Source organism: Ischnura elegans, chromosome 8 (assembly GCF_921293095.1).
Source record: "Ischnura elegans chromosome 8, ioIscEleg1.1, whole genome shotgun sequence".
In the NCBI taxonomy this organism is placed as follows: domain Eukaryota; kingdom Metazoa; phylum Arthropoda; class Insecta; order Odonata; family Coenagrionidae; genus Ischnura; species Ischnura elegans.
Genome location: NC_060253.1, coordinates 13481977 through 13504307, shown reverse-complemented (window position 1 = coordinate 13504307; position 22331 = coordinate 13481977). Strand labels below are relative to the sequence as shown.

Genomic DNA, 22331 nt, shown 5'->3' with positions numbered 1-22331 from the left:
CCTCTGCTAAAATTTTTTTCATGCAAGCTGGATTGCGCGAATGACTGCATGCAACAGCGTGTGTTCATCTCCATTGTCTCAAAAGGGTTAACTAACTCATTCCTTGTCCTTGAAAATACATAGATATGATATTATTTAAAACTATTGAAAAATTTTGGGTGTTTTAAAATTCTTATCTGTCACAGTAATCACGTAAGATTAACCTGGAGTTTTGTTAAATTTACCTGAAAAACCAGGAATAATGCAAGAATTTTTCTACTTAGAATGGGATGGACACCCTGTATCAAAACAATGAGGTAGTAAATATGTTATCCAAAGCCTTATATGTACAAAGTTACTCTTACCTTTATTTTAGAAGTTTGTGTCATAGTCTGGTGTTGCTCTTCTTCTGCCATTAGATATTGAGCCACCGCCCACACCACCAAGCCCACCCCCATAGTAGGCATTGAAATAATAGTCATTCCATTCTGTCCGCCAGCTGTCGTAATGACCAGCCTCAGGTGGTCTGAATCGGCTGCCATTCGGAACGCCTCCATTACTTCCTGCATACGAATTGCCAGTGGTTGATGAGGGCCTCTGAAATGGTATAATTTCAAAATGTGAGGCACATATGAACTTGATTGAGCTATCTTGAACAATGGACACAATGGAGGAAAAATTATCCCCACAAAGGCTTAGCCACCACTAGCCGTCTGTGATGAAATTGGTTTCCTTTCTGGTGGAATATGGCTGTTAGTGCTAAATCACAATGTTGGAAATGAAAACACATCCCACTTTGTTCTTCTCCCCACCATACAAGTAAGGGACTCCCGAGTGAATCGTTTGAACTCAGCTGAGTGGAAGAGAAGGTGATAAATATTACAAAGAGAAGAAAGAATGAGGAAATATGTGGACAAATTTTGGCAAAAGATTTAAATTAAGTGTTTCATAATCATTGAATAACAATTACTTAATCGGCCACCATTCAGGTGACCACCAGAGGTACAATCTGGGCTGGCAAGTAGCAGCTGTGTCCCTAACAAGTACAGTGAAAAGAGGAAGAGAACTATGTACAGTTTCACTACATGACACAACTTCATGGCCAATTTCCAAAATCATTTGGGTGAGGAGATATGACACGAATCTCATCTAAAGCAGTGGCGTGTGATACTTCAATAACCAGCCAATGCATATTTACTTTTAGATGGTAGATAGTGACCATAGTCTTTTCCAGAGCATATTCTTATAAATTTTCAAGTGAATACCTAAATACCTCAATTTAATTACCAGTAACAGTTTTTGTTTTTGCTTCTGACCGTAAAGAGTCACGTTTATTGCTGCTTTTTGAAAAAAGTTAGCCTGCTACTGAGCTCCTGAATATAAAATGACGTGGATACAATTTAATCAGAGGCAGATCTGAGGGAATTATAGCACTTTCCCACTGGCTCAAAATTATACTAAATAATTAGGTAAAATCAAAATGTTTGGTGGATACTAATTAGAAAAAGTATTTAGTATTATTTTCTGTCAAATTTTATGATTATAACAAATTAAAGGACAAATTGGTTTAAAGTTAGATCCAATTTGATATGGCTATGGTATGTTAATAGTTTTTATAATTAATATAACTGGAATTTCAATTTAAGCCTCAATAGTGACCTCATTAAACCTTTCACTAACAAAATGGCCTCTTACAAATATTACGGAGCATAGAAATGTTTTTAATTTTTTTAACAGAATTTTGGGTATTTTTGATTATTGAAAATCCAAACTTTTCTCAAATCCTCCCTTGGCAAGGCCCAGAACTCCCCTTCTTCATTATTCCAAACCCAGATCCACCACTGTATGTGAAATTGAGAGGTATATCTTACCTTTATCCCTCCGCTATTGCTGGGCGGTCGTTTCTTCTCATGTGACCTGTCATTCCAAACATCATCCATGTCGTACAGATCTTCAAGGTCTGTGTCAGCACCGTAGTTGTCAAAACCAGCACCACCTCCTCCAAAGCTGCCCCCTCCGCTTGCAGGGTGGCCTGCAAAGCTACCGCCACCTCCTCCGCCTCCCATGGGCTGTCCTTTGCCCATCTCGCGAAGGATTTCGTCCGTGAGTGGCGTTGCCTGCTGCTCACGTCGCTTCTTGGCATTCTTCTGACGATTCACAAGCTGTGAACAGTACCGTTAAAAGTTAGACGATTCATAAAAATCCATGCAAGGGCCCATGCTCCAGTATGAAATCATGCCCGTACTACTGGGCTTTTTTCAACATTTTATCTGTTTCACAAATATAAAAATTTTTTCTGCAGTATTTTCTTGAATGTAAATTTTTAAATATAGGGCTCACAAATATTTAGACAAAAATTTCTACTCTGTACCCTCAAAATTTGAAGATAACTGGAGTTTAACACAAGCATCCATCCATCCACCATGCTATCACGAAAAAGGTAAAATATGCCGGAGCAAGTGGGAGTGATAGGGCCACTTTACCTCTCCTCAAATATCACAGTAATATAAAAGTCACGGCACTATTTCAGAGATGGGGTTGGGGTTCAATAATAATTGGTTTAAGTATACCGGGACTAATCACGGTGATAACTTTTATGGGAGTCACACGTAGTGCACAAATTGTGCAAAAAATCCACAGAGAAAGAAATCATTTATATTACAAATCAATTAAATATTTGGGATTCATTATCTAGAGATACTTGAATATCAGATGTGCGGGTTAGATCATTGTAGACTTAGAATTTGTATTATCATGCTAGATTTAATATTCCCAACTGGAAAGATATTTATTTGAAGTCAGCATCTGTTAAATTAAATATATAAGAATTGGTGTATCCTCATGCTGTATAAGGTAACTATGGTTTTAACTTCAAAGGATGTTAAAAAAACCATTGTAAAATATACCAATGAACGCAAGTAAACTACAGCATTCACACATGTGCAAAAAAAAACAAAGAAAGAACATTGTGTAGAACTCACCACTGTGACTCCGAACCCGACAACAAAGACGAGCGAGGCCAGCCCAATGACGATGACAGCAACAGCCCACTGTGGCACTGCCTCCACTATCTCCTCTCCGTCACCATTGATGGCACCACCGGGCCAAGAGAGGCCCCTTCCACCACCGCGGCTGAAGCCCTGCTCGTCCGTTATCACTGAAAGGGGGAAAAGAATAAAGAGATGAGGATATGAGCAGACGGGGGCGGATCCAGGAGTTTTTTTCTGGAGGAGGGGGGGACACAAGGATCTGATAGGTCTTCTCATATTTGAGATTAAAAACAAAATACAACTATTACTGTAGACAATATTCTCTTTATTTTGATGTGAACGTTATAAATATTAAATTAAATGATTGAGGCTCCGTAATACACAAAATAAAATGAACATAATGATAATCATATCAAAAATCATTATTTGACAATAATTATTATTTTACATGTTATTAAATAATAATATTAATAAAATTTCTTAAAAGCAAACTTACTTAATATGTAATTTCAACTACCGCATCTCAAAAAAATTGATTATATTATATGTATTATAGGGGAGGAGGAGGAGGGAGGGAGCGAGGGGGAGCCACACTGTACATTTCCAGGATTTCGGGTTCTCGATCGGTGACATACAGCCGCCATAAGCTGGGAAAAGTGTGTGATAAATTTGACCTTTTACAGATGATGCAACTGGATTCTTATACCGCCAAGCATCATTGCAAATAAACGGGCAGAATTGTATGCTACAGATACTTCATAATCCCAGTTTACATTAAAGACGCTATCCAGTGATGTGTTTTATTGAGTGAATAAGGTCGGGGGGCATTTTTGCAACGTATGGTGTATTAAATGAGGTTTTCAGCCAGGTGAGAGTTTCTCCAGTATTTCGAGATTCGACACTTTCCCTGATGACGAGGAACGTGTTGGGCCAGGGGCGGTCAAGGCCAGGTTGGCTGGTCGACGATCGCCAAGGTCCCCGAACTTACAGGGACCTCCTTAACACTCGTGTCTATAGTGGGGCGTATATGACAGGTGCAATGAACAAAAAGACTCAGATTACTTGGACAAAATGTTTTTGCAATTATAAAATTCAACGTTTCCATTATCTTTATTTGCAACACACTCAAAGTAAAAGGATCATAAAAAATAATTGAAATAAAGATGTCAGAATCAGGGGCGCAGCTAGGAATTGAGGCTGGGGGAGGTTTAGGTGCAACTAACACCGGGGTGTGTGGGGGTATGGAATACCCTCCAGGATAAGCGGTAGGTGCGAGATTAATAAAGTGCGGAATTTTACGATAAATGGTTCAAAATGGTGAGTTTTACGGCTTTCTGAGGGATATTTCATTATTCCGTACACTATTCTATTAGTAATATCAATTCAATTAAGTAAACTGAATTAATCTTAAAAATTTCTCTGAGCTCTGGGGGGGGGGTTTTATCCCTCAAACCCCCCCCCTCGCTGTGCCACTGGTCAGAATAAAAAAGAGATCCTATTGCTTTATTGAAAGGGTCCTTTGGAACAGTTATTTTAGTTTTTTTTATTTCAGCACAGTTTCAAGAAAGAAATTCACAAAATAGGTAATAGAACTATAATACATACATTGTTAAATTTTATAAACTGTGAAATTCTTGTCATGCACAGTATTTTCCCACAAAATTGCTACTTTATTTGCTTTCATTTAGTTTTTCAGAGGAAAAATAGCGTCAAAATCCATTTCTGGACATGCAATTTCCTAAACTTTTTGGGGAAGAACCCCTAAAGCCCCCGGTAAGGAGGGCCTCATCAAGAGTCCCACCAACACCCTAAACCGCACCTGTTTCGGGCCTCAGAACGCAAGAGAAAATGGTAAAACTCACCCGGACGGAAACCCGAGAAAACCATATTCATTCTATTCACCGGGAAAGCATCAATGTGGTGTAACGTATGCGAAGGACGTATGCGAAAAGGCGCCATCCATTCCTTCCAAATATAGGCGCGAGAGCACATTTGTGAATAAGATAGGTAATTTCATTCTTGTTTTAGTTCGTACTAACAGGCCACTCGGCGTCGCTCGGGAAGGATAGTACCCAGAGAAGTGGGAAACTTGAAACTCAGAATTCATGGTCACAAGGCAGGATTTTTAAGTTTCCTCCTGAGCTTGTCAAGAGGTGTGCCTACCCAGCAGGATGTCCAACCGCGGAAGTTGTAGAAGTGACGTAACAAACGGTGTAATGAGAAAACGACGCATAGGACGAGTCGGGTGCAACCGAATGTAGCACAATGGGGTTTGAGAGCGAGAGGTGATATGCATCTACGTATTAACTTTGGTCACTATCCGTGTAGCTGTATGGAAACAGACATAGCGGACAGACAAACAGACATCCTCTTTAGAAATAAATTCACAGGTAAGGGAAGAAAGGAATAGGAACATACAATAGAAAAAGGACGAGGACAACGGTGCTATGGTAGATGGAAAAAGTCAGAAAATCAGGGGGTAAAAATGCGGCCTGACTGGGACTCGAACCCAGAATATTTATCTTAGATATTAGAAATTATAAGATTATCTAATTTTTGTTTAGTTTCTACTACGGTTTTTTTCGTCCATAGCTTATTTTTCGTTTCCATTTCGTTACAAAAAATTATCCCTTTACTTGGGAGAAATAAGGTGATTTTCATGCAATCGCTTCTACCTGATACTTCATCAAATTAGAAAGTGTTAAAATTCGCGATAACGCGAGTAACGCGAATAAAAGTAAATAAATAACGCGAGGCTGTGTCGCAAGCCTAAAAATCTTACGACTCAACCCCAGGGGAAAGACATGTGCTCAGGAAGAGCGCAAGAATGGTAAAAATAGTCGGGTCTGGGCCCGGTTATACCCAGACGACGACATCTCATCGCGGGCGAGGCAGCAGACACCGGCTATAGAACCACCCCTCCATAAGAAAGCACTCCCTCAGCCATAACCCCTCTTTAAAAAAAATCACGCCCTTACCACGACTTCACCATCCTCCACAGCACCTTTCTCATAATGCAAGGCAAACATTTTTGAATACTTGGCTTCTGAGACGGACTAAGGGATAAAAGTGCTAATCTTCTAACAAGTAATTGAACACAAAAAAAGGCCAGTCAAGTGGGAGTTGCGCGACCTATTCAGCCTAGATGACGACACTTAGACTTGATGAAAACATTTAAATAATTTCTAGCTTGCTTCTTTCGCATGTTGAATAAATATGTATAGACAGGTATTGTATTGTGTGGACTTTACATTTTATCGTTTTTTCTCAAATTCTTACTGACTTCTATATCCACGATTTCGTTCTTTTCTATTTTGTTTACAAACTATGATCCTTTTATGAGCTCTTATGAACCTTAAGTTTGAAAAAGTTTCACCCGCAGGGTTACGACGCGACGCCCATCGTCATATCCCTGTATCAAAATTGGACTTATGAAAATGGTGCCCAATTATGAATTTGTTTTGATAAATTAATTTCACGGCACTTTTTGGGAACATATATAGTTGTAAGTGAGGGATAACTGTGCTTTATTTTTCGATCCATTGCCTATTTCTCCAGACATGCGAGAACAAAAACTTTTGGCCTTAACCAGTCGCAAACAAGTTGATGACGTTACAAACTCATCCCACGCGAGTTACTTTCTCGGCAACTCCTTGACCTTGCGCAAGGGACTAGCATGGTTCGTTGTCGTTAATGCACTCGAGAGCGATTCATCGCCTCAATGAAAGATTCTCTACGAACGAATAAATTAGTCAGAAGAATGTCGTCTGCACCAACGCATGAAAAGTGATCAGCAGCTTCCACGTTTTTCTGATTTAAGCTAACTTAATTTTTATTCATTAAAAAAATCTTAATCAAGTCCAAAAACAATCAAAAAGACCTTTTATGTTCTATTAATAAACAAATATTTAAATAATAAGGTCCAACAAAGAAGCAACAAAAACAAACACTCATTGAATAAACTCGGATATCACTGATATGGCCATCTTATCCGCTCTTGCAATTTATGAAGGGAGGAGAAAAGTAAGAGGGATTTAAATAGGAAGTCTTCCGATGGCGGTCGCATATGTTCATTTGACGGATGGGATGGATTTATTTTCGTTGCAATTATTTATTTATATAGTACACTAAATTATTGATCCATCGCTTATGTCACGAGTTATTCGAGATGAAATATCTATGGCCTCAACCATTTCGCTGTTAAGTTGATGCTGTCACAAATGTGTGTCGAGCGGGTCACTGTTTCTTATGCAGACAATTCATCATGAAATGATAAATTTCGTTTGTGTGTGTTTCCCTCGTATTTTTCAATTAACACGAAATTCGCTAAGCACGAAACTTTTCGGGAGCACATCTATTAAGTATTAAGTGAGGTAAACCTTTAGTATGGCTGAGATTGGGGAATGGCGTCTTTTGTTAAGATCGAATGCAAGTACAGCGATGCAACGCTGAAACTGGAGCATCTTATGGCAACTCCTCACCGTCGTTAGGCGCGCGGTACCAAGCAACCCCCCTACCCCACCCTACCCTTCCCATCCCTCCTCTCAAGGACGACCGGTGACTGATGCACGCAGATCCCGGTGCTGGAGGTCGCACTCCCGCTCAGAGGAACGGGATATGTTTGTACCCAGCCACTCCCCCACTGCGATGGGAATTGAAGGGATAGAGGCTCGGGGAAGACAATCGCCGCCACGCACCAGCATCTGGCCTTTCCAACTTCCCCGCCCTTACACGGCAGTATCCTCATCCCCCAGCAGAGCCGCCAAGCAATCGTTTCCAGCCCTTCCCCTCTCTCCAATATTCATCAACATATTACCCCGTGTGATCCCTCAAATAATATAAACTTCCTCGAAATCTCAGTTTTGGTATTTTCCCTATATACTACAAGTTTTCTCTCTTAAAATTTTCTTATCAAAAATCTCCTTCTTTTTATCAACAGCACATAGCAACGTTCTTTTAAACAAACAATAAACAATCGAAAACATCAATTTAGCAAAACATACATTAACATATATAAATTAATGCAACATACAACCCAAATAACGAAATAAATTCAATAAATAAAGTTAAATATAATTAATAAAAATGGAGGTGCGCAAGTAAAGACCCACAAGCCACCTTAATAGGTGTGTGGCGGGGGGTGTAAGGACACCTGCCGTTAAGAAATCAAAATGAAATGCTTTAACGAAGTTCTGCCTAGCATTTATTAAAGTCCTTTATTGTTCGGGGGAAAAACGAATTCCCATACCTATTCGTCTGGAAATATATCTCTTTTAATTTATTGCCAATTTCGGATTTGGAGATATAGTGGGGTTATAATGTGATGTCCTCCGTGTCGCTCAGAAAGAGGTCTTTTCTAGATTGCCTAAGCTGTATAAGCCTGGAGCGCAGCAACATTCGTGTAAAGCTTTCTGTATGTCAGCAGTAAAATAAGTCCTTAATAAAAATGACGCACAGCGAAAGCTTGAGATAAGGTTAAATTAATTTCATAACGTACCAATGAGTTTATACAAGTCATTACAGATTTCGAACGACGCTTCTCTCCATTACCGACTCCAATAAAAAACAAATCGACAACGTAGAGGATCGTAAAAAAACTTGCAGGGAATGTTCGTTGTCTAGCTGATACTATTCAGCCTTGACGATATTGGGTCTTTGTTTGCGAGTGGAGCACCAGGAGATAACTTTCACCTCCTGGATGAAAAAATTCTCATTTTGGCTTCTTTTTATAATATTGTCGTTTTTAGCACATTTTCAACTCGCCCAACGCAAGCCGAATTTCAGTTTTTATGTATTATGGAGGGCGATTATTGTGGATTTTTTCCGCTGACGCCTACTTCAGTGTTTGTTTGTCCTTGGCCTTCCTCCATTGTTCTGCATTTCCACGGTTCAGCCTGATACGACCTTCGATGATTTGTCGATTATATATGAGTGGTTGGAAAGTCAAGGGGTACGAGTGATTTTTTTTTCTATACACTTTTAGGCACAGAAATTAGGTGTAGAAAACGAACGCGATGAATTAGATATTTGATATAGAGCACTTGATTTTCCACTCGATGTGAGCACAGAACTAAGACTCACTCGTATCCCTTTGCAACCAATTTTTCTTCTAACAATTAACTTCACCTAACTCTGTTAATAAATAAATCACTCGTACCCCTTTGCTTCTCACCCCCTCATATAATTTACACCATCGGCTTAGCCTTTTTCTATCTATCGTGCCTATCTGGCAAGCCAATTGCACTGTCTGCATTCATCAGGAAAGTTCATCTCGACGTAATAGTTCCGAGTTTTCCATTCACGAGCAGTGTTACCAGAATGTGGATGTTGCAAGTGAAGGAAATTACAATTTATTTCCCTCTAACCATACCGTGTGCCTGAGAGCCTGAAAAATGTCGTTATTCTATTCAATAAAAATTCAAAAGTAGGGAAATGTTTTTATAAAGAAAGCTTTCAATCTTAATTTTCAAGGATATAATGGGAATGTATTATTATATAGGGCTTTATAGTGGAGTTCTAATATAATATACTCCATTTCGCTCTGATGGATATCCATTATCAATCGCTCAAGCAATCTAAGCCTATCGCGCAGCCTCCGAGTCTCCAGCGACTCTCAACCTACTTCGTTTTACATCTATGTAAAGCTTTCTTTTCGCCCGAAGCAGTTTTTGGCAAATCGCGCAGCTTTCCTTTGTATTACATGAAGTCCAATTTATGGTTCGTGGGGAAAAAGGAATTCGCATATTTATCCGTTCTGCAAAATATCTCTCAATTTATCCCTTCTGTCGGACCTGGAGATATAGTGGGGCTCTAATATTATGTTCTCCGTGTCTCTCTTTAAGATATCCATTCTAAATTGTTCAAACAATCTAAGCCTAGCGCGCAGCCTCCGAGTCTCCAGCGGCCCCCAGCATAATTCGCTCAACATCTGGGTAACGCTGTCTGTACGCCCGTAGCAGTTTTTGACGAACCGCGCAGCCTTCCTTTGTATTTTATTCAGTTCGCGGATTAAGTCTTTGTGCGCCGGATCCCATACGCTCGCTGCATATTCAAGGTGCGGTCGGACGAGAGCGAAATAGCACCTTTCTTTTACTTTCTCATCCGAAAATCTCCCCACCACACACTTGACGAATCTTAGTTTCTTCAGGACTGCCACAAATATCTCTTATATTTGTTCCCCGCACATAATAGATTCGAAGTTATCGTAACTTCAAGATACTTCACTTCATCTGCCGCCTTTAATGTTGACACCATCCACAATATAAACATGGGAATAGTTGGAAGACCTGCATAGAAAACTGATGATGGGAACGTTTGGAAAGTACGAGGGAACCCAGCTCGTTTGAATGTATTCTTCTCGGGTTTCCAACCGGGTAAGTGTCTGCATGTTGTAGAACGACGTTTCGTAGGGAAACTTTACGAACATCATCAGGGCTGATGATACCGATCATCAGACGTGCAGACACTAGCCCGGTTGGAAACCCGAGAAGTATTAATTAAAGTCATTCACCGGGAAAAACTCAGATTCTTATCGTCTAAGGTTTAACTTTGTGGCAGTTCATTTTAACGTTGATGAAATTGAAAACTTTGTTGTAAGCCACCAATTTATTTCAAGGCACGACTGATTTCGACGCCGCGGTGTCATCCTCAGGTATGCCGGTGCGACGAAACTAGTCGTGCCTTAAAATAAAATTGGTGGAATTCAACAAAGTTTTTCCTTTCATTAAGGTTAACTCAGATTCTTCATCAGTCCCTTTGTATTCTCTAGCATCTTCTATATTATTTCTACTGTATAGATACCTTTTTCTCAACTTTCTTAATTCTTGAAATAACTTTTATCAAAATGCGGCTGATTCCACATTCAAGTCTCCTGTTGATACGAAAGTATGAGTCATCATGTGCGTTTAACAGAAGATAGTGTAATTACTTCCAATGTTGTGTTTAAAGAGGTCCTCTGACCTCAATTTGTACATGAACATTCCAATTAAATTTGTACATAAGACCCTGCCTTTTTTCTACATTTTAAAATTAGAAACGCGCCTATCCCTCTGTGGACCTGCATTGCAAAGAGCGGGGGGAGCCCGCTGGGAGCGGGCGCAGCACGCTCGTTTCCCTAAATTGTGCAAACTCTCCATCGGATGCGGTACTCACCTTTGAAGTCGGTGTACTCTGGGTCGACTAGGAATCCTCCGAGGCGTCGCACCTCCATGTCCTGCGGCCTGCGGCGGGCGTCGAGCGTGGGTTGGTCGCCTCCGGAGACGGATCTGCCCTGGGCGGCGGCCGTGGCCTCCGTGGTGGTGGTTGGCAGCGGTATTCGCTCGCCCTTGCCCAGGGCGTCGTTGAAGAGCCTCTTCAGCTCGGCCGTGTCCACGCGCCTCGCCACCTCCTTCAGCTCCACCACGTAGTCCACCACCACGCTGCCCTCCCTTCACAAAATAAATGCGATGGAAAGCTGTTTTACTGATCGCTCGACATTAATTGCTGTCGTAAAAAGTTTCGCACTCTCCTTTTAACCATATTTAAGTATACCGGGCCTAGCCACGGTGATAACTTTTACGGAGTCACCCGCAATGCCCAAATAGTTCGAAAAATCCACAGAGGAAAAATCATTCGCCTTGATCGGGATGACGCCTCGGTAGCTTAACTGGCTAAAGCACTCGGCCGGAAATCGAGGGATCCGGGTTCGAAACCCGGTCAAGGCGAATGATTTTTCCTCTGTGGATTTTCCGCACCCCCCTTTTAACCACTTATGCTGAAGTGAAGAGCTCGTATTACGCTCGTCTTGAAATTCCGACAAATAATATTAGCGCTATTTTTCATGATATTTATGAGGACCAATATAAATATTTTGAAAGTTTAACGATGCTAAAAAATCCATAATGTACATTGAGAACCAGTGGCGTAGCCAACGGGGGGGTCCGGACCCCTCCCCCCCCCCCCCCCCCGATATATAAAAATACAATTAAATAAATATCCTTCAAAAAAGAAAACAGAATATTGAAATAACATGAATTTACAAAATATTTCTTTAGAAAATGAAGTTTATCGATAATGGAAAGTGTTAAAATTAGTTTAAAACCCTCTACTTAGTACCCTGTTTTTTAAAAATTTCCTCCCCCCCGTGGTTTTGGACCCCCCCGAACGAAATTCCTGGATACGCTACTGTTAAGAACTCATATATCATGAAATATGATGAATTGTAAGATATGAAAACAGTTTATACGAGTAGCAATAGCTGTGTTATCGATGTTCACTCTAGCTTCATGAAATTCAGAAAGCTATTCAATAGATTTACCTGAATCCGTCAATTCGAACCCTCTTGTACCACTTTCTCAGGCCTTCAGAACTGCTGTAGACTGCTTCCAACTGAAATAGAGAAAACATGGATATGTTATTCATCATTCATCGCAGCACTGAGGCAAACTCATTGATTTTTTTACTAGTACTCATATTTCTCACGGAAAGCTTCCAAAGAAAAACAGTGAATTTAAACGCTAATTCATTTTGGTTTTATCGTGGACTTTTAAATTTAGAATTTACATCGTAACATAATGATAGATTAGTGCTAATTGTAAGTCTCTGACAAGATGTCGGGCCAAAAGGCCATACTTAAAAATAAAGGGGTTGATACATAACGGCAAATACTAAAAGATAATTAGCGGAGTACTCTTTGAAAGGAAATATTCCAAGTTTCGATTTCACTTTGTCTGCCGATGAGGTTTTAGCGTTTTCCAGAAGCCCAAATGTAAAAAGAGAGAAAATCCGTTCATGATATCTCATTCTAAGGAGCTATCTCGTTTTTTATATTGTCGTGTCCTTAGAATTGAATTAGAATTTGGGGGTGACGGGCTATGGGGGGTGTGGCCAGGCTCACAACAATATTTACAGCATGAGAGAATGGCTGAACGAGGAAGATTTTTTTTCGCAGCAACTTATCTTTTTGATTCCACATACCGAATTAAACTTCATTTATCCGAGCACATCCAAACAATTAAGTCTAAAGCCATGTCCCTTTTAGACCTTTTATACCGACACTCGGAAATTAAAGATCCACAAACTCATTGATGCTATTTTTCTCAATTGTCATTTCTGTGATAACCCATTGCTCTCCTATTTGGGCGAAATCAGCTGCGTCTTATCTCTCTGCCGTTAAATTTTTAACAAACTTACTCTCAAGTGTAGTAAAATATCGAGTTCCACACATGCGAATTATGCGCACCAACACCATTCTAATTTTTTTTCCATTCATAAATTCCTTTTCTCTTCCTTCTAGAGTGTTACTGCGCAAAATGCAGACAAGACGGACGCTCTACATTCTAAATATGTAAAGAAAATGGCAAGTACGGTGGAAAAAGGATAATTTGAACTTCTTTAATTCAAAATATTCTATAATTCGTAAATATCTCTTGGTCTCTAGCATTTTGTATTCAAACAATGCTAAAAAAATCGTGGATAATTCAAATTTTAATTTTGGATAATGCGACTTTTTGGTTAGTCAAACTAAGGTATAATTTGAGTGGGTTGGAAGCTAAGGGGTACAAGTGATTGTTTTCTCAGCAGAGTCAGGTAAAGTTAATTGTTAGAATAAATACACAAAAACTTGGTTGCCAAAGGAAACGAGTGAGTCTCTGTTCTGTGCAGACATCTACTGGAAAATCAAATGCACTACTAAGAATCTAATTGATCTCGTTTGTTCTCTATAGCGAATTTCTGTACCTAACTCTGAATAGAAAAGAGAAATCACTTGTAGCCCTTGGCTTCCAACCCACTCAATTACAATCTGCGACTCAAAATAATTGTGAATTCATCGGAAAATATACTTTACTAACGCTATTGTCAAAAGGTTTGTGTTAGACAAAATGCGTGCCAGCGTAGAGTCTGACGACTCACCCTTCCCCTCCCGGCCGTCGCGCCGACCGTTCCAAACCAACTTCGTAGTTTGTTGAAAGAAATATTCCTGTTTTAAGGTTTTTAATCTTGCAAATGGGCGTTAATCAAAGTATTTATATTTTAATGTGTGTCAATTTAATAAAGAGTTTTGATTGGAAATATGAATTTTATTGTTTTGGACCTATATATTATGGGCTTCTTTAATTAGAATTTATGGGTATTTCGAATTGTTGAACTGGTCCCTTGATGTTCGAATAATCCAAGCTCCACTGTATCTATTTCAAGTTGGAAAAAGTCCACTCCCTCCTTTCCACGCTTAAACCTTCGCATTTAACCAACTTAAGGCTGGAAGGCGATACTTGGTGGAACTTGGTGACAGGAAACATAATGAAGACACACTTTTGTATGTTCCACAGGAGTTTTAATTACCGACCCAGGTTTCGACAGTACACTATGTCATTATCAGGGTGAATATACACAAATTTTCGAGCTCGACCTTAGGGATGGGGGGCTGGGGTTAAGACTGTCTTAACCCCCCCCCCCTCACCCCCCCTAAGGTATATATAAGCTCGCATATTTGTGTATATTCACCTTGATAATGACATAGTATACTGTCAAAACCTGGGTCGGTAATTAAAACTCCTGTGGAACATACAAAAGTGTGTCTTCATTATGTTTCCTTCGCATTTAATTCTCCTTTTTACCTCGTTGGCGACGGCATTGGCGAGGTCCTTCCACTCTTGCGTGAGGTGGTTCATGAGCTCGGGCCTCCAGCTGGCCTGCACGCCCCCAGAGCTTTCATTGCCCCCGACACTGCCTCCGACCAACTTGATGAGTCCGATCAGCTCGCACCGCTCCCAGCACACCCCTGGCGTCGTCGGCTCCGTCGTCGTGGTCGTCGTCGTGGTGACGTCCTCGATGGAATTGTCTTTGGGCGCCTCTCCAGAAGGGCCACCCGCCTCCTCCGACCCTGGGACACCCTTGGACCCTGAGGGCGTGGTCGATGGCGGCGGGTCGGTTGCTGCGGCGTTGGCTGCGGCGACGGCCGCGGCCGCCTTGCGCGCGTTCTCCAGGATCTTCTCAACGGAGATGGGAGTCGTGGAGGAAGTTGGCCAACCTGTGAACTCCGTCGTCGCACTAATCGCAAATTCGAGAGAAGAGGAAAAAATTAAGGATTATGAAATATTCACAGTGTCCGGCGATATCTGGTGGAAATGTTTTATATCCATGAGAAAAAACTAAAATGGTAAACTTCCACACAATTTTGTGGAACAATTTGTGTGGAAGTTTACCATTTTAGTTTATTCTTATGGATTAAGAAAAAATGATACATATCGACATATTCATATAAAAAATAAAAGAAAAAATTGTACTAATCTTATTAGGGGAGTTGCTCATTTAAAATATGTAATGATAAATGATTACACTGGCTCGGAACTAGGGCGGAGCGGAGGGGGCACGTGCCCCGGGCGGCAGATTACAGGGGGCGGCAAAAAACGAAAAGTTTATTTAAAAAGTTACTTAATTTTTCTAATTGAATTATTTAACAATAATTATTAGCTGAAAAAGATACCTAGATATTAAGTTCCAGTTGATGCATCATGGGTAAACAGTCCGGTATTTTCAAATAAAAAACTGGTAGAATCAACGAGTTCTTGCGTTTCAGATTTTAGGTGACAAATCATGCAATCCATGCATCGCGCCATTATTTTCGGATTGACCCCTCAATCGATTCATTTATTGGAGGAGACTAAAAACACGGTATCAAATCGATTTAAGACCATTTAATTGACAAAATGAATTTAAATATAAAAAAATTGAGTTTCTGTCTCGAACACTCTACAATGTCAGCTAAATAAAGACACCTAGACATCACGTTGCGGCTTGTACCTCACGGGTCAACAGCGTGGTATTTTCGAATTAAAAACTGGTGAAATCACTAGTTCTAGTGTTTCTGTTAACAGGTGAAAAATCCAACAACCAACGCATCGCGATATTATTTTCACACTGCCTCCTCAATTGCACCTTTCCTTTGAGGAGACGAAAAACACGATATTAAATCGAATTTAGACTTTGCTACTGAAAATGTGAAAACTGACAAAAATTCCAGATTCTCTAGCCACGTTCGTCTTTTTTGATTGACAACAGTTTCAGAAGCCATCCTGCTTTCGTCTTCAGGTCGAGGGTGAGAAGTGTTGATTTTTCGCCGCGTCTTCCTTTCGCCGCCTCTCTACATCACTGGCCGTCTTTCTCCTAAGCGCAGATTGGCCAGGACACTCTTCCACACGTTGCTGATTAGTAAAAAAATATCAACACTTTGCACCTTCGACCTGGAGACGAGAGCAGGATGGCCTTTGAAACTGCTGTCGATCGCAAACGACAAACGGGGCTGGATAACTCGAACTTTGGCGGTCTTCATCAGTCTCACCGCTGAAAACCTACGAATGAATTTGACCAAATGAATTATAAAAATCTTTGAAAGAGCATAGTCCAACTTATGCATTTCTTCCGGGATGGAAATTTAAAAAGGAATTCCTTGGGTCGACAGCGGTGGAGGCAGCTTCAGGTAAGTGGTTGTAAATCGTCTGTCGGCGGTGGGAGTTGACAGTCCTTTCTAAACAGGGATGCAATCCGGGGGATAGTGAAGTGGGGACGAGTTTACGAGGCGCCCGCCCGCCAAGACTAGCAAAAGTACTTCCGAAGCGATAAAGAGGATACGGAGAGGGAGAGGGGGGAGGCCGTTACCATGACACTTTCGGCGACGACTCATTCAGAACGCCTCCTCTGGACACACTCACCCAAATGGGCGGAAAGTTCCCCAAAGACACAGATCCGAATGTCCAGCACCTCGAAATCACTTCAACGGCGTTTTAAATTCCGTCCAAGAGAGTGATCCGTCATATATGGCCGGGATAGACACTCCTACGCAGCCCTAATGGGTTGGTGATATATGTTCGGACGAGTCTTTCCCGACGCTGAGCTCGAGATTTTATCTCTGGTGATCTTTGCGTTGTTTGTTTCGTAAAAAATCTAATCGCCATTCTTTTGTCGGATTTCCACCAAATTTAGGATGCATATCATCATAATTCGCGTACTAAACAATCCTAGATATGGACGAGAGCGTTGCGACAACAGTTAAATTAATGGTATACATGGTACTTTTCTTAATGCGAGAATGTTAATTGTAAATCACCGTAATTACAATTTACAAAGCAGTTTTGAAATTCAGATCGAGATAGTTGGTGCTTAATCGGTGATAGTTGACGAAAAGCACTTCATTAATTGTTTCTTTCATATTACAATATATTTATCCGTACGCCAAAAAATGTGCGAAGTTTAAAAAAAAATATCTGGTTAACTGTATTCTACATATTTTGTTGCAGATAAGATTTAAATTATATAAATAATATAATTTTATATATACTATTTACAGTGAATACAATTTAAAATGCAATTCACTGGATAATCTTTTAACTCTCAATCATTCTTCTTTATCTACGACGGTTCACGTAAAATCAAATGCAGGATCACATGCTTCTCTCAAAATATATATCTAGTGAGACTAATCTATTTCATTTGAGTGCAAAATTTATTTAAAAAATTTATGTACTAGACTTATTTAACATTTCCTCCTTATTCTAATATTATTCCACACGTAATGGAGCAACGAAAATAAATGTAAATGCCAAAATTTAAGTTTATTTTATAAAAATCTTAGCTCGTCGATGTAGTTAACCCATTTGGAGATTCTTTGACTACATAATGCTGATGGAATATGATGAACACATGATATCTACAATGGAGACTGGAGTAGAAAACGTGGTGAAGAGTATACAGGAGAAAAAAGACCTTCAGACCTGAATGACAAAAACAAATTTAATAAGCAGTGTGAAGAAGAGGAGTCACAGGTAAAATTACGAAACCGGTAGTTGAAAGCAAGAAGATATCGAAAGAAATAATGGTATTATGCTGATACGTAAATGGAGAAGGAAGTGAATAGAGAAAGCATACTGAAGTTTTTCGGTTGAGTGAATATTAAGAGAAGAAATAGAACAGGTAAAAAATTAAAATATTCTGAAATATATGAAAAAGTATTTTGAGTGGAAGGACATCGTTTAAGGCACACGTGAAAAAATTAAATACCTTGATAAGTATGAATATTTAAATTTTCGTTCTCCAATTATTTGATTACACACAACAAAGAAAACCAACTGTTTCTTAGAAATTTCATGTACTAAAAGAATATGTACTTAGGACGTACTTCTACGTAGAATATATCCTTACCGTGTCGGCCAGCCCTTCATTATTTTTGGTTTCAGCGGCCCGCTGTTAGCAGGTTTCGGTGTCGTCTTCCTTATGGGCTTCCTTCCCCCTGGACGGCTTGGAAAAACCACCCGAGGAGCCCCGGAATTATCGCCTGCCGACGGTGCGCTGTTGGCTGCCGTCGTATTGAAGTCTGAGGTGGCGTTTTCAGCTGCATCTGGCTTGTAGCCCGGAGGCAAGAGGGCTGAAACGTCGACCTGTACAATTGGAGCCTCTTCTTTCGGAGGCTTGAAGTTGGCAGGCAGCAACGACGTTAGGTCCACGCCCTTCGGTCTCAGCGAAGTCGAGCGGTTCTTTGGTGGCGCCTCCTCTGGAGGTTTATAACCCTTGGGCAACAGCGACGATATGTCCACGGAGGGCTCCTTCTTCTCCTCAGGAGGCTTGTATCCCTTTGGCAAGAGTGAAGAAATATCCACAGAGGTATCTTTCTTCTCCTGATTTCCAGAGGGTAGGAGGGAGGTGACGTCCGTGAATTTTATCTTCGACAGGATCGCTTCTAAACCACTAGGCTTGGCCGTCGTGGTCGTGAGCTTGGTGAGATTGGCTAACGATGGAATGGAGGAGTTCTTAGGAGAAGGACGGAAGACTGGACCGGCCGGTGCCGCGTCCTGGGCTTTCGAAGGGTTGTAACCTGGGGGGAGCAAGGACTTCACGTCGTCGAACACAATGTGTTTTCCGTGAAGCGTGGCGGTTGCTCCTCTGCCTGGGATCTCCGTGGTGGAAGGTGCAGGAGTCGTGACTGTCGTGCTCGTGGATTCGGTGGTGGAACCTGGCCGCTTCTTGAACCCTCTCGGCTTGAAGCCAGTAGGCAGTAGTCCCGTCAGGTCGTCTTCGAACTTGATCGACTCTATAAGGGACGGACGCCGGGCGCCTCCGATCTTCCTGGGCGTTGGCGTGCGGGCGGTTGTAGGCGCATGCGTGGTAGTGGTCAATCTCCTATTGGATGGAGAAAACTTCCGGATGAGGACGGGTGAAGATTGGGAGGACGTGGTGGTTGTTGTTGTAGTCGTAGTCGAAGGTGTGGTCGCGGATGTAGTCGTCGTCGGGCTTTCGGTGGTCGTGCTCTCCAGAGTCTCATGCGTCATTCCGCGGATTCCAAGAGGTCTCAGGTTGCTCCTGAAGCCTCCGGTCAGGAGACTGGTCGACAGCTCGGATTGCACACGGTCAAGTTTGTCAATGATGCTCTCCGTGGAGGAAGAAGGGACCGAGGGAGATGAGGCTGCCGTGGAGTCCGAAGGAGGGAGAGGTGTGGTCGACGGTCTAGTCGTCTCGGGCGTCGAAGTTTGGTCAACAGCGGTAGTGTGAGGATGTCTTGCCCCGGATACGCTCCTGCTCGTCTGCACTGATGCCACAATGACCCAGCCGTCGGTGGTCGGCTCCACCGGAGATGGCGTAGCCGCAACGATGCTCTTGGTTGTCACCACAGAGATGACTGGCTGGGGTGGTGGTGTTGCCTGTGAGGGTGCAGATGATGCCACTGCCAAAGAAACCCCACGATTGACTGCGACTGTCTCCTCTGTGATGGCCGACTCATCAATCTGTGGAGCCTTGGTGGTATCCGTCACATCAATATCGGCGCTATCCACGAAACCCTTGAAGTTCTCCTGAGACACCAGCTGACCGCTTGGTTTCATGGTTATGACGTGATAACCATCTCCTTTGTCCTCCGGGTTTGGCCTTTCCTCTTCGGAAAGGTTGTCCGCATGGGTTTCATTCCCATGCACATAATGTTCTTCATGCCAATCCTCCGCGGATGGTTCACCATCTTCGTCGTTTTCTCCGTCCTCATGATGCTCCTCACCATCTTCTTCATGGGAATAGTTTCCATCGTAATCCTCGTGTTCATGTGAATGGTCCTCTTCGCCGGAGACTTCAACGCCCGCTTCGTGGTCAGAGACTTCAACGCCCGAGTGTTCGTGGCTGTGGCCTTCAACGTCCTCTGCGTGCTCTGCTTCGTAGTCCTCGGACGACTTGGTGGTGATGATAGGTGCAGGAGTTGTAGTGGTAGTGGTTGTCGTTGTTGTAGTCGTGGTAGTGGGTACTGTCTCCAATACTTCAGTAGTGGAAGTAGCCACGGCTCCAAACACGCCATTCACGGGTCTTACTCTCTTCTGGGCAAACCTTCCCCTGGGGCGGAATGTGCTTGGAGAAACCGGTGATAATGTCTCCTCGGTAGATGTGGGTGGCTGTTTCGGACGTAACCTCCGGACTCCGCTCTTGTATCTTCTTCCACCGGGGCTGTAATAAAAAGTAGATCTAAATAAACGAAGGAGTAAAAGAACTTGGAAGCAAATGTGCACTTGGGGGCCAATAAATTTTTTTTCAATTTGAACGAAAACATATTATAACTTGGATAAATACGATAGTATGAGAATTTATGAGACTAAAAAACGTAAGAAAACGGATATTTTCATCCACAATTTTTTATCTGTCAACCATTTTGATAAAAGATCAGAACCGTTCATGCATAGCCAAATTAACATATTTTTTTAGCTGTTTTAATTGCAAATTTAACGAATACAGTTTCTTAGTATAATTATTTGTATGACATTCGTTTCAAAGAAAATAGAAGACAATTTTTGACTAACTTCAAGAGAAACTACCTTCGGGGTAGCGTAATGGAATTTTACCAACATGACTGCGAGAAAAAGAAGATTAAGAATCCTCAAACACTTTCAAAAGCGGCAACGGAATCGTTCGCATTCTATACACCATATTTTTAGGAATATAAAAAGAATATACTGCACTAATTCAATGCTTAGAAATGCTTTCGATTATAGCCTCCAAATTTGGATGGATTAATTTAGAATAAAAAAATTAGAATTCCTATTTCTATTAAGGAAAATGAAAGAGAAAATATTAAGTCTTCTTTATTCTTGAAAACATTTTTATAGCAGGGGACCTAGGACGGGCCCTTAGAAGGATGCAACCACCAAAGCCAGGAACCAAGTTCGAGACTTATTCCCTTAGTCATTCTGGGGAGGGTTTCCGTGGGGAGGGAAAGAAGCACCGCCCCAACCGCCCGGGAGCCCGCCGACGCTTCCGGGGTGAGGATAAGGTTGGAAGGGGGGATAAGGCAACCCCATGACGTCATTAAGGCGACGTGGGCCACTAATAGCGAAACCATAATTTAATGTTTGAACGGGAAGGATATATATTCGTATGAAGAAAAAAACCCCTGCAATTTTCCGTAGAAAAACATTGTTTACACCGTATGTTGTCATTGAAATATCAACGTCTAACGCAAATGTGACTCACCCATATCTCGGCCTGTCCGGCGCCTCGTCCTCCTTGGGTACACTCTCCAGTCGCCCCCTTCCCCTCTCCGACCCCTCATTCGGCGAATCCACCTCTGCCACGGCCCTCAAGTTGTCTCCACCTCTCACCGGAGCCAGTCTGTTCCCCTTAGTCCCCGGCTGCGGCCTATTCCCTGGCTTCTTCCTAAGATCTCCTTCGCCACGACCCCTACCCCTTCCGCCCTGGCCGGATTTGCCCTCTTCGCCCGACCCTCGACCCCTCTCTGAGCTGCCATTCTCCTCGTTTTCCTCGACGTCCAGGTTCTGGTCTACGAAGGTGGGAGGCCCCGCGACGTCCCCTTCCGGCTTGCCAGGGAACCCGAGCAGGAGCCTGGGGTCGCGATCTGGCGGTGTCACGGGTTGCGATGGTACCCTCGTCCTCACCGGGACCCTGGGCTGTTCTGGGGGCGTCGGCAACACTGAGAACCCTGAGGGTATGTGCGGCAGCAGGGCTACAACGTCCCCGTCGCTCTCCTCCGCGGCAGGGTTCAAGGGAATGACGGGCGATGGCCTGGGTACGGCTGAAGGCTCCTGGCGTTGCTTCTGGACCTTTTGCTGTTGCTGGGATCTCTGAGGAGGGCCTCCAGTGGGTAGGGAGAAGCCTCTGGGGGGATCAGGCGTGGGTCGCTGGAGAAGGCTGCTGTCCGTGAAGGTGTAATGGAGTTTACCCGACTGGGGGTCCTGTAAAACAAGTTATACATCAGGACGACCGCTTGCAATGAATACCAGCATATACATTTTTCACAAAACAAGCGATTGCAAATTTGTGTGCTGCGTTTCTAAAATTGGTTAAATTCTTCATCTTTCCCAAATATTTATTTATCAACAAATCGGGGAATAAGTGAAGGTAAAA

At 42.2% G+C, this 22331-nt stretch overlaps 1 protein-coding gene across 1 annotated transcript in view; it reads right to left on the bottom strand.

Moving 5' to 3' along the window:
* LOC124163538 overlaps nucleotides 1–22331 on the bottom strand; it is a 312703-nt gene that overhangs the window by 2829 nt on the left and 287543 nt on the right. Inside the window, exons 3-10 of the mRNA XM_046540507.1 lie at nucleotides 21441–22159; nucleotides 18144–20420; nucleotides 14564–14996; nucleotides 12265–12335; nucleotides 11121–11395; nucleotides 2961–3136; nucleotides 1851–2141; nucleotides 345–576 (exon numbers count right to left, since the gene is read on the bottom strand). Of these exons, the coding sequence (XP_046396463.1) occupies nucleotides 352–576; nucleotides 1851–2141; nucleotides 2961–3136; nucleotides 11121–11395; nucleotides 12265–12335; nucleotides 14564–14996; nucleotides 18144–20420; nucleotides 21441–22159 (4467 nt within the window). The 3' untranslated portion in view covers nucleotides 345–351. The remainder of the gene's footprint in view (nucleotides 1–344; nucleotides 577–1850; nucleotides 2142–2960; nucleotides 3137–11120; nucleotides 11396–12264; nucleotides 12336–14563; nucleotides 14997–18143; nucleotides 20421–21440; nucleotides 22160–22331) is intronic.